We start from the raw sequence: 12,913 nt of genomic DNA on the forward strand, positions 1-12,913 counted from the left end.
CAAGAACAAAAAGTTTGGAGGAAAATAAACATAGAAAAACAACCTGTATCGAAGAAGATTTTGTTTTTGTTTTGACTTTGCAACCACCGAACCCATCGTATGTGTGAAAATCGGAGGCGGCGCAGACGGCAGAAAATGACAACTCCACTCCATAAGAAATCAACAGAAAATAATACACAAAATTGTATACAAATTTAATTGACGTATTCGTGGGCATACATACACTTACATACATACCGAACGAGAGAAAGAACAAAAAAAAACATTTTTAAAATTAAAAGAAAGATTTTCGATTATTTCTTTGCGATACAAAAGCTGAAAACGGATAAAAATAAGTTAGAAGCCAATTGAATCCATCGATACGTTTAATTAGCAATTCATTAAAAAATGGCCGAAGTTCGACGTCGAAAAGTCGATGACACTGCTGCTTCTGCTGGAGAAGAAGATGCAGCGAATAATTCTTTGGGAGCCAGTGCTGGAACATCCGAAGCCGATAAACGAAATTCATCGGCAGCTGAATCTTCAGATCATGTAAGTTCTTGAGAATTATGCTAAGGTCCGCTATATTATCCCTTTACTGGATCAACATCATCAAATTTCTTGGTGTACAAAAAATTAAAATCAATTGGATTATAATATACATATACGTATGTACATATGTATGTACTATATCGATATTTTGCATAACAAACAGTGGTTACAGTTTATGTTGTTGTTATTGTTTTTGTTGTAGTTTTCCAAAGAAATGTCAATTCGATTTTACTAATGTTTGGGGGTGGTGCTGATTGCTTGACTATATGGAAATAGATGTACTGTCATTGTGTTGTTGTTGTTTATAGCAGATACACATGAAAGAATTCAAATGCACATACAACTACATACATATATATACATACAAATAATTTAAATCCAATTGTAAGGCAATACGACGTCACATGCAGAAAATAGAAAAGAATAGGTGATGGTTCATATAAACAAAAAATAATATCAAATTTAATCATTTGTGCAAAAAAAAAATTGAAATAGGATTCCGTATCCATACCTTATTCCGATTTCATGTAAATATTGGAATAAAGACTACACTTCCGAGGGAACCACAGGAACATGTTTCAAATTTGGGGTAGCTTAAAATTTATATTCCTTACATAAAATGAAAATTTTTCTAGTTTAAAGCCCCCTCGTGGATCGTTTTGAAACTTTTATGTAGTCATGTAGTCCTTGGGCCCTCATTACAATGGTATGCTTTTCTTCTTACTAATGCAATGTATGTATCAATTTAATGCGCTTTAAGCCCTGATTACAAAAAAAAAAAAAAAAAAAAATATAGGCATTCTTATAAAATAAGTTCACACATTCTGATATACGGGTCTCCAAAATTCCGCGGGACCCTTCTTAAATTTTGAAAACCAGTATGAGTGTTTGTGGGTAGCCGGCCTTCGGCTGGGGATTTAAGACTTTCTCCTATGGACAGATGGTAACTACCGATGCGCGACCAAATCTCTTTTTAATTAGAAAAGTGTTTTTGGCAGGTCTTCCAAAGATTTAAATTAAAACCCTAATTGTTTACTTCCGCAATAAATACTTGACATGTTTTGGTGTATGTTTGGAGGTTATTGTCAAGCTGAAACATCCAAACAAGCGGTATATTTTCTTGAGCAAAGGGAACCATAACGTTTTCGAACACATTTATATAAACAGTCCGATCCATTACTTCATAAATCTCGTAAATCGAACTCTATAACAACAACCCAATATAATTATTAATCCTCCTCCATGCTTCCCAGTACCCAGGACATTCTTAAAATTATTTTTTTTTCATGCCAGAGTCTTTAATATTTAACTTTAATTCATCCGAGTGCAATAATATTTCTCCCCTGAGTCAGATTCTAATTAGTATGGGCATTTGGTTTTCCGATTCGTTTAAAGAAATTACTTAATAGATTCTGGGCATGCAGGCCGGTTACCATAGATCGTCCACGTATATGTATAAAATACCTTATTTAAAACTGAAAAAACCAACACAATATCTTTATTTTTGAAAAAGTTATGCGGCATTTATTAACCTTGCAATTTTAGCTTTTTTTGGCTACCAGTGTATATCGCCAAACCTTTTTTAAGGGAGCAAACAAATAACTGTATCCCTAGTATTCGATGTTTTAGATTTTTTTTTGCCCTTCTTTTTGTACCTTCCCCAAAAACATTTTGAATTTTTTTAATCCATTATAAAGATAGTGGAATGGATCAGAGTTGATCCACATTTTTCAAATTCTGGTACATCTGCAACTCTTTGATAAAAACATATACCTTATACAAAGCGAATAATACAACCTGTTTTTTACTCCGCAGAACTTCGCAAACCATATGCTAAGGGTATGTGTTTGTCGGCTACACTGACTGATGCTTTTTTTACTTTTTTTGTCTGACGCTTTTTTACTTGAATTGTCCCTAATTGAGTGCCAAACCAAAAAATTAGCTATAAGAGTCTATTATATGCATTTCAAATGTCCACCCATAAAATGTTCGAACTTAACAAAGGCTTTATTTGTTATTTTTTAAAATCCCAAAAAAAATTAAGGTAATCAATTAAAATTACCCCAAGTGAGTTCCGGATACACAAAACCACAACATTAGCAGTCGATTGTTGAGATCTTCCTGGAGCGGTTTATCTAGTCTTTGAACAACGCAATATTTTTACTAAGCCTATATCAATTTCGAGTGGGGATTATCTTTCAAAGAATAAAATCCTTTCAGGAATAACAAAAATTAAAATAAAAATTGTCATCGCATTGAGAAAGTTAATTGCTCCAAACATTGCACATGATAATATTTTTTATATAACCTACACGCCATCTGGAATCATACACTTCATTGTCTTCCATATAATATTTCAGTTCTAGTTGATATATTTTTTCAAAAACTCGTGTTTTACTTCTGACCGACAAAGCTACTGTTTCCCTATATACGAATATGGTATAATCTCCATGTATAGTGTACATTTATGATGAATCAATAAAGCACGAGAAAAACAACGAATGGAAAACAATATATCGCCAGTGTCAAGGAATAAACATATGAGAAATATAGTCGTCTCATAACATTTAATGATTGTTTGTAGAATAAACATGACAATGATATATGTATATGGATGCATGTATGCCCTTGTATATTTTTCCATATTTCATAATATCGTAATTGTATTTTGTTATTGTATGAAGGTCATTATAACTATGGCTGTCTATTTCCTTTCTTATTCTTCTTCTACTTTCTAACAGCACTTAACACTTATCATCCATTTTCTAATTGGATTTAGTGGTGTCCCATTGAAACCAGAAGATATGTCACAAAACAAACGAAACCAATGGTGGTGTCATCACCACCTTGGCTTTTGTGGTGGCCATATCGATATGTATGTAATTGGCCAACGCTTGTACAGTTTTTACCAGTTCTATTGCGGAGTGCAAAAAATTGCACCAATCGGATACTTAATATTCTTCATAAAAAATTTTCAGTTTTTATTAAAAATGTTGACAATTCGTGGGCGAGGAGAAGGTAGAAGGATTGGTGTACCGATTTTGGAACTCGATCTAGGTTTGGTAAAAATATTACAATGAACATAGTTTGTATCGAATCTGATACGTTATTTACAATATTTTAAACCCATGTGAAAGGGAGCGAAACGATGGGCTCCATCTTGCAATTTGATCTACGTTTGGTAAATATATTATTATTTGTGCGAAGGTTGGATTAAATCCGGTACTCAATTAGCTTTATATTAGATTTAACATTTTTCATAATTTGTACACCTTTATTTGTGTGGGTGGTACTAGAAGGAGTTGAGCGGAAGATATCTTACTTCGGATTCAATGTAGGTTTGCAGAAGATATTACGATTTGCAGATTTAAACGATACTGTACTGTTCACAATTTGATATCAATCACCCGTTCGAAATATCTATGGCGCTATGTCTGCATCTGCACCAATTTCAACAAAACAAAATAATGTCATTCTAGTCTCAACTTGATAAGTTGTGAAAAATTTCGTTTCAATCGGACAAACATTAGGATTTAAGTATACCATTCATGTACCATTTACCGGATGAAAATATATATGGGGCCTACATCTAAATCTGAACCGATTTCAAGGAAACTTGACAGCGAATAATTTATGTTAACTTCAGTACACTGTACAAAATTGTGTGCCAATTTGGGTCTTTAGTATAAAATTTATATAAAATCTCAAAATATAGATAATAGGTAATAGATAGATAGATAAATTTTCTCTATTTAAATTAATTAAATAATTATATTAACTATGAACTATGGGTCTATCTCGTTTCCTTTTGCCTGTTACAAACATATGCACAAAGACATAATACCCTGTGCCACAGTGTGGATAAGGGTATAAAAAGGCCAACATTGAGTTTCGGGATAGGCCTATGTTACGTTACCCCCTATTATTCGGTATTTAAGGAAACTTTGGCCTTGTTTATCAACCGAATTGGCTCTAATTGGATATTTTGGGTTCTCGTTGTGAAACATATCTTAATACCAAAAAAAATAAATATTGGTCCTCTTTCTAGCCACTATATAAATTTCTGTAATGGCCTCGATGGTTAGAAAATTTCGATACCAAATAGAAGTAAAAAAAAATACAATTTTAGATAGTAAAGTTAAAATTATTTAAAATAACGACCATTTTAAGACACCGCATTTTTCGGGAATCCAGTATTTTGTTCTTATTTTTTCCCCTAGGGGAACCCAGCTACCACAAATAAAATTTAAGAAAAAAAGAATAATGAAATACTAAAAAACACAACAAATATATTTCAATTCGCGATTCATTCGTATGGCAAAATTTTGTTGATAAGAACCACATGTTTTATTGATGTTGTTGTTATTATTATTTAGTTAGTTGAAATGCCGGTTCTTTAATTTCTTTTGCCGGTTTGCAATATAGACGCCTGCCTGCCTTCCTATCTATGTGTTGGGCCCATGAGTGTGCGTGTGTCTGATTGTGTATGCCATTTACATGGCATTGAATACTTAGCACTTTGTTTTTTGTTGGTGTTCAATTTTGCTTATTTGATTTGCTTGCTGGGGTGGCCAGAAACGATGATGTGATTTAAACAAAAAAAAAAAAAAAAAAAAACATAAAAACCAAAACAATATCTCAAGAAATGTTTATTGTCTTTTCACACTTATATGGTTTCTCCTATGGCGATAAGAGGAGGCAAACGCACAAAAATAAATTGTTTTTCCTCATTGCATGTCTGCCTATATTAATTTTTATTTAAACAGAAATATATGTTTCTATGTCTGCCCTAGTTCCGTTTTAGCAAAGTATCTTCTTTGATTATTTTCCTATTTTTTTATTAATAAGCATTTGGAAGTAGTAGTATGACCGATAAACATCAAAATGCAGATATAACTAGTCCAGGGTAATATATTTATATACTATAATTTGGAGTGTATATTAAAATTATCATTCCGTTTGCAACACCTTGAAATAGTAATCGGAGGCCAACGACCGTCTCTCTTTTAAACTCACGATAGAGTTCTGAAATTTTGTACATACCGGGTATGTTCTGGAACTCACGGTGTGTTCTTTTCACTTCACACATACACTTCACCTCAGAAGTTACCTCCTGTTCTGCATCTCACGTGAATTGAAATTTTCGAACTGCGACAAAAATAAACGTCGACATGGTACTTTGCAGAAGTAGTGTTGCCATACAATATAAACTGTATTCGTTTTTAACATTGTTTCTGTAATTTTTTAGTAATTTCGTTAATTCTAACGATAATTTTATTATTATTTTTTAATATTTTATTATTCGCAACATAAAATATATGTAATAAAAACTCTGTAATATCATTAATGTGTTGATTGATTTAAAGGGAACATTTGGTAACCCTATCTTCTTCGGCCTTACTTCAAATCAGCTGTTTGTGTCAAACAAGAAATTCAGTTGAAGAAAATTCAAGACAAACCTTAGTATATCGGGTATGTTCTGGAACTCACGGCGTGTTCTTTTCACTTTACACATACACTTCACCTCAGAAGCTACCTCCTGTTCTGCTTCTCACGTGAATTGAAATTTTGAACTGCGACAAAAATAAACGTCGACATGGTACTTTGCAGAAATAGTGTTGCCATTCAATATAAACTGTATTCCTTTTTAACATTGTTTCTGTAATTTTTTAGTAATTTCGTTAATTTTAACGACAATTTTATTATTATTTTTTAATATTTTTTTATTCGCAACATAAAATATATGTATGAAACCTCTGTAATAACATTAATTTCTTGATTGATTTAAGGGGAACATTTGGTAACCCTATCTTTTTCGGCCTTACTTCAAATCAGTTGTTTGTGTCAAGCAAGAAATTCAATTGAAGAAAATTTAAGACAAACCTTAGTATCTATTTAAAATTTGTTGTTAATGGTGTTTCATGTTCATTTTGTGATTTTAAACAAATTATACGCAATAATAACAAATCAATCTATCATAATGTGCGTTTTTTATTTCAAAAAAGATTTTCTTTTATATGAAAAAACACTATGGAAATGTAAGTGTAAAGAATACACCTCAAATGGGTGTAAAGTGTGTTACAGAACACCTCGGCGTGTGTTCGATACACTTCTGCCGTTGAAGTGAATGCCAGAACATGCCCGTACATTTTTAATACACCTAGGATGTTTGGTTTAAAATGGTTATTGTGAAAATTCTAGCCAATTTTTCTAGTTTGAGTGTCAGAAATTTGGTATTTTGTTTTCTCAGGGGATTCAACAAGATTATTTTCAATAGCCGCCATATGAAGGTTCCGACCTATTGAAGGTATTTCGAATCAAATTTTAATATTTTTTGGCTTTGACATTTTATACGCTTCACCACACTGTGGTACAGGGTAGGCTATTATTCCTTTGTGCATAGGTTTGAAATTGGTGAAAATCGGTCCAGATTTAGATATTGCTCCTATATACATTTGACATAACGTACTCAATTGAGTATAAAATGATGTGTGCTGAGTTTCGTGAAAATCGGTTTAGATTTCGATATAGCTCCCATATATATATATATATATATATTCGTCCGATTTTATGTAAATTGTGCTCCAAAGCAGTTACATTTCTTTCGATTTGCACGAAATTTAGCATAGGTACTAAACTGAGTCTGTAATGATGTGTGCTGAGTTTCATGAATATCGGTTCGGATTGATATAGCTCCAATATAAATATATTTTTTTCTTTCGATTTTATATAAATTTTGCCCCAAAATTCCCTATATTCCTTTCGATTTGCACGAAATTTGGCATAGAATACTAAAATGAGTCTGGAATAATGTGTGGTGCTGAGTTTCGTGAAAATCGAATCAGATTTAGATATAGCTCCCATATATGTTTTCTTCCGATTTGCATAGCGTACTCAATTGAGTCTGGAATGATTTGTGCTGAGTTTCGTGAAAATCGGTTTAGATTTTGATATAGCTCCCATATATATTTTATTCCGATTTTATATAAATTATGCCGCAAAGCCCCTATATTTCTTTTGATTTGCACGAAATTTTGCATAGTGTGCTGAATTGAGCCTGGAATAATGTGTGCTAAGTTTCGTGAAAATCGGTTCAGATTTACATATAGCTCCCATGTATATTTTCTTCCGATTTTATGTAAATTGTACCCCAAAGCCCATATATATCTTTCGATTTGCACAAAATTTTGCATAGTGTACTAAATTAAGACTAGAATAATGTGAGCTAAGTTTCGTGAAAATCGGTTCAAATTTGTATAGCTTAGATTAGTTCCGATTTTGTGCAATTGTCCAATTGGCACACAATTGTGTACAATGTACTTAAGTTAGAATAGCCTTAAGTGTGTCAAGTTTTGTTGAAATCGATTCTGATTTAGATATTAGTTTCATATATATTTCCCTCCGATTGTAGGTAAATGGTGCACCAAACTCCTAATATTGTTGCGAATTTTTTATGTTCGTTCAATTTAATGTTAATGTTCCTTCGAAAAGGTGACATCTGTTAGGATGCACATGTATAATGTACTCCAATATAATGAAATGTATCATATAGTCGGACCAGTCCGACTTTACTTCTGTTCTTACTGAATTTAATTAATTGTTCTCTCGATCTAATTAATTGATATTATTCATCAATCATAGAAGATCTTCTGCACGGATCTTTATTTGAACATCTATATGATTTCTATATTTTACTTTTTTTTACACGCAAGAAACAAAACCTAATTTGTTGTGGTTTTATTTTCAGATTGAATCGGAAGATGAAAAATTACCCGAAGAGAAATTTGTGGAAGAATTGTCGAAAAATCTACCACAAGGTACGGATAAAACGCCAGAAATTCTTGACTCGGCATTAAAGGATTTGCCAGATAGGTAAGAATGAAACCCGCAGACACTAACATTGTTTTGTTTTAGCAAATAAAAAAATAATAATAATTTTTTTTTATAGATGGAAAAATTGGGTTATTCGTGGCATATTCACTTGGATTATGATTTGTGGTTTCTGTCTAATCATTTATGGCGGACCATTGGCGTTAATGATTACGGTAAGTTGTAAAAATAGAACAAATGCAAACTAAACAGTAAATAAATTGAAAAAATACAACTCTACCTCGTTCTCTACTTTACAGACCCTATTGGTGCAAGTGAAATGTTTCCAAGAAATCATTTCGATTGGCTATCAAGTCTATCGTATACATGGCCTACCATGGTTCCGTAGCTTATCATGGTATTTCCTATTGACTTCCAATTACTTTTTCTATGGTGAAAATCTAGTGGATTATTTCGGTGTGGCCATTAATCGAGTGGTATGTTTTTGCTATAAAATGTCATCAATTAAATTATATTATGTTTCATGCTCCCCTAACGCTCATTTTTTTATTTGCAGGAATATTTGAAATTTATGGTCACCTATCATCGTTTCCTCTCCTTTGCCTTATACTGCATTGGATTCGTCTGGTTTGTTCTGTCGCTGGTCAAGAAATACTATATGAAACAATTCAGTTTGTTCGCCTGGACTCACGTTTCATTGCTGATTGTTGTCACCCAAAGTTATTTGATTATACAAAATATCTTTGAAGGTAAGTTGTAAATGTATAATATTGTTATAGTTTTCGCGATAAGCTTGTTTGTTTAGTAGATAAAATATTTTTTATGATCCTTGTATGGAGAGTGAGGAGGAAGGAGTTTTTGAAGGCATATATATATATAGGGGAGAGAAGGCACCTTTGAACACTTTTTTCTTTCAAGCTTTATAAAATTTTTTATTTTATAATTTTTGGTTTCTTATAAATTTTAACTAATAGGTACATATGTAACCTTTAAAATGAATATACATATGACATACTTTAAGCTTATTACTGTTTTAATGGACGAAGTCAAAGTGTTCAAAACTGCCCCCAGGGGGTTGACATTTTTAAAAGAAATGGTTTTTTACAGTGTTTATGTTCAAATATGTATGTATTTTATTCATACATATCAGAAATGCATTTATTCATTAAAAAAATATATAAAAAATGTCCAAAATTTGAAAAATTTAGATTAAAATTTTTTAAACATAAAATGACTTAAAAACAAAAATTAATATGGTAAAAAATACAGTTAGTTTCGTAATCTTATTAGGCCATTTGAAACTTTGAGAAATCGAAGCCAAATGTTTAAAACTCCGTTTTTTACTCGAGTTTAATGGACTTGTCCAAAATTTGAAAAATTTAGATTAAAATTTTTTAAACATAAAATGACTTAAAAACAAAAATTAATATGGTAAAAAATACAGTTAGTTTCGTAATCTTATTAGGCCATTTGAAACTTTGAGAAATCGAAGCCAAATGTTTAAAACTCCGTTTTTTACTCGAGTTTAATGGACTTGTTCCACCCATGGAATTTTTCGGAAATTTATAATAACTTTTTTTGTAATAAATATATATGAAAGAAATTAGATTAGTTATGTTTAAAATGATTGTTGGAATGCAAAAACTTTGTTTGACGAAAGAAAACTATCACAGAATTCTTCCTGCCCCCTTACAACCAAATGAATAAAAGTTTACAATGACACTGCGAAAACATGGTCACCCATGCACAATTTGTCGACAACTGAAAACGCAAGCCAACGTGGTTTACGCAGATAGAGAACAAGATTGCGATATACAAAAATGTGGTTGCGGGTCAAAAAAATTTTAAACCAAGATTTTATGAGCGCTGTTCAAAGGTGCCCCCCTCTCCCCTATATATATATATATATCTAAGCTAAGCCATTTACGGGTTTTATAAGATCAGCAAACATCTTGTTTCCGCAAACGATTTCTCTTCTTTATATTAACCTTTACTTTACCTTCATATTCCATATTGAGAATCGTATTAAATTTTGTAGAAATTTGTGGTGTCTCACAGACGCTTTCACACCTTGACAGAGGAGTTAAATGATGAAACCCAAGTTTTAGGCACTTTTACTGACTTTTTTGACGGTTCATTTGTTGTTTGGTTCCATCGGTCCTCTCGTTCTAGAACCTCCCGCATAAAGTGACAATATTTACAAAATTTGTTAATTCAATACCTAGCGAATGTAATGTCGAAATGTTAATCCTCGTAATACATTTACCAAATCTGGATCATGTATGAAGATGGAACTCGTGGGTCCACACCTTCTGATACCTCCCCAACAAAGTGTCAAAATATTGAACATATTTTAATTCAATAATAAACGAATACAATGCCAGATTTGACCCAAACGTTACACACCGTAATATTTTTAACAATTCTAGATCAAGTCCGAAGATGGGACCCATCGGTCCACTCTAGTACCTCCCCATACAGTGTCAATATATTGAAAAATTTTTAATTCAATATCAAACGAATACAACGCCAGATTTGACCCAAACGTTACACACCGTAATAGAATGGAATGTCCGATTTGATCCAAACTTTGCACATCATAATATTTTTACCAATCATAGATCAAGTCCGAAGATGGGACCCTTCTAGTACCTCCCCCATACAGTGTCAATATATTGAAATTTTTTTAATTCAACATCAAACGACTGGAATGACCGATTTGATCCAAACTTTGCATATCATAATATTTTTACCTTGGTTAAATCAAGTCCGAAAATGGGATCCATCGATCCACTCCTTCTGGTACCTTTCCCACAAATATTCAAACCTATTTTTTTATAGAGCAACCACTTCTGGTACCTCTCCACAGATGGTCATGTATTTGGTAAAAAATTATACTTATATAAAGCGAACAATTAAACCAGTATGTAGTAAGTCCGTAGAGCTCCGCAAACCATAGTTAACAACACCGGCTGACACCTCTTTACTTGTTTTTTATTTAAACCGATAACCGTTTCTTTTTCTCTATATATTTTTTCAGGCTTAATTTGGTTTATTGTACCCGTATCGATGATTGTGTGCAACGATGTTATGGCCTATATGTTCGGTTTCTTCTTCGGCAAGACGCCACTGATTAAGCTGAGTCCGAAAAAGACATGGGAGGGCTTTATTGGTGGTGGCTTTGCAACTGTTATTTTCGGCATAATATTCTCATACATTTTGTGTCATTATCAGTACTTCGTTTGCCCCATTGTCTATTCCGAAGAATTGGGCAGCATGTCGATGAGTTGTGAGCCAAGCTATTTGTTTACTCCCCAGGAATATAGTTTGAGTGTGGTAAGTGAATTTATCTGTTTTACTTAATACACAATTTAAAAAAGTGCTGAATCTAATTTAACGAATACTTGATGGAGCATATAAAAATACCCCCGGCCAATAAAATCATTACATTTTTTATAATATATGTTTTTTTTCATTTCCTTAAAGTTTGGCATTGGAAAATCGATTCGTGTGATACCCTTCGTTTGGCATTCAATATCCTTAAGTCTGTTCAGTTCAATAATTGGTCCATTTGGTGGTTTCTTTGCCTCTGGCTTTAAAAGGGCATTTAAAATTAAGGTTTGTTGAATATTTATTATAATATTGGAAATTGAAATTTATTTATTATTATATTGGAAATTTAAATAATGATTTTAATGCCTAAACACATTTTATTTTTCTCCACTCTAGGATTTTGGCGATATGATTCCTGGCCATGGTGGCATTATGGATCGTTTCGATTGTCAATTTTTAATGGCCACTTTTGTAAATGTTTACATTTCCAGTTTCATTAGAACACCATCGCCAGCTAAATTATTAACACAGGTATGATAGAAATGCAATGCCAAATGTGTAGAATTTAAACATAAAAACAATTTTTTTTTTCACATTTTCACAGATTTACAATCTTAAACCGGAACAACAATTGCAAATCTTTGAATCACTTAAGGAAACACTGGGTGATGCTCTAAATTAAGTTAGCCTATCATCTATGAAAGCAAATACAAACAATGAGAAAAAACTCCATTTAAAATATAACATACAAATCTGTTTGTCTGTATGTTACAAAGAAGAAAAAAATAGGTTTTTGTCTCAACTCTTCTTTTTTATATGTCTCTAAATTAATTTAATATTTTTTGTTTTGCGTGTGCGTATTTTTTGTCCTCTCCTCTTTAGCTTTATTTTAACACAAAGAATTTGCTTTATACTAGTTTTGTTATTATTGTTAGTTCTTCCTTACTTTGTTCCCCACCTCTGTTTCTCTTCGCCCCTTTCAATGATTGACTGATGCGTCAATCTAATGCAATTATGTTTAAATTATCAATAGTAAGTAGTTTAATCATAATTCTATTCGATTGTAGCTAATGTAAGTTAAGCTTTAATTTAAACATAACGTTACTACTACTACCAAGTACGCTGATGAATAATTGTTTTAGTTTTTTTGTTTATACATATATTATGATTATTATTACAATCAACACCGATCAATATTACATAAGTTGTATGTAAAGAA

At 32.1% G+C, this 12,913-nt stretch overlaps 1 protein-coding gene across 1 annotated transcript; it reads left to right on the forward strand.

The window, feature by feature from the left end:
* Positions 1-387: 387 nt before the first annotated feature.
* LOC133321949 (phosphatidate cytidylyltransferase, photoreceptor-specific) lies at positions 388-12,387 on the forward strand. The gene is made up of 9 exons (XM_061531021.1): positions 388-531; positions 8,279-8,403; positions 8,480-8,576; positions 8,661-8,837; positions 8,918-9,110; positions 11,402-11,697; positions 11,848-11,979; positions 12,091-12,225; positions 12,299-12,387. Exons 1-9 carry the CDS (start codon positions 388-390, stop codon positions 12,374-12,376), a joined length of 1,377 nt encoding a protein of 458 aa, XP_061387005.1. The 3' UTR covers positions 12,377-12,387.
* The last annotated feature ends 526 nt before the right edge of the window (positions 12,388-12,913 follow it).

The sequence above is a fragment of the Musca vetustissima genome, unplaced genomic scaffold (genome assembly GCF_032173495.1).
Source record: "Musca vetustissima isolate MV318-11 ecotype Yass unplaced genomic scaffold, APGP_CSIRO_Mvet_v1 utg205558, whole genome shotgun sequence".
Lineage (NCBI taxonomy): Eukaryota > Metazoa > Arthropoda > Insecta > Diptera > Muscidae > Musca > Musca vetustissima.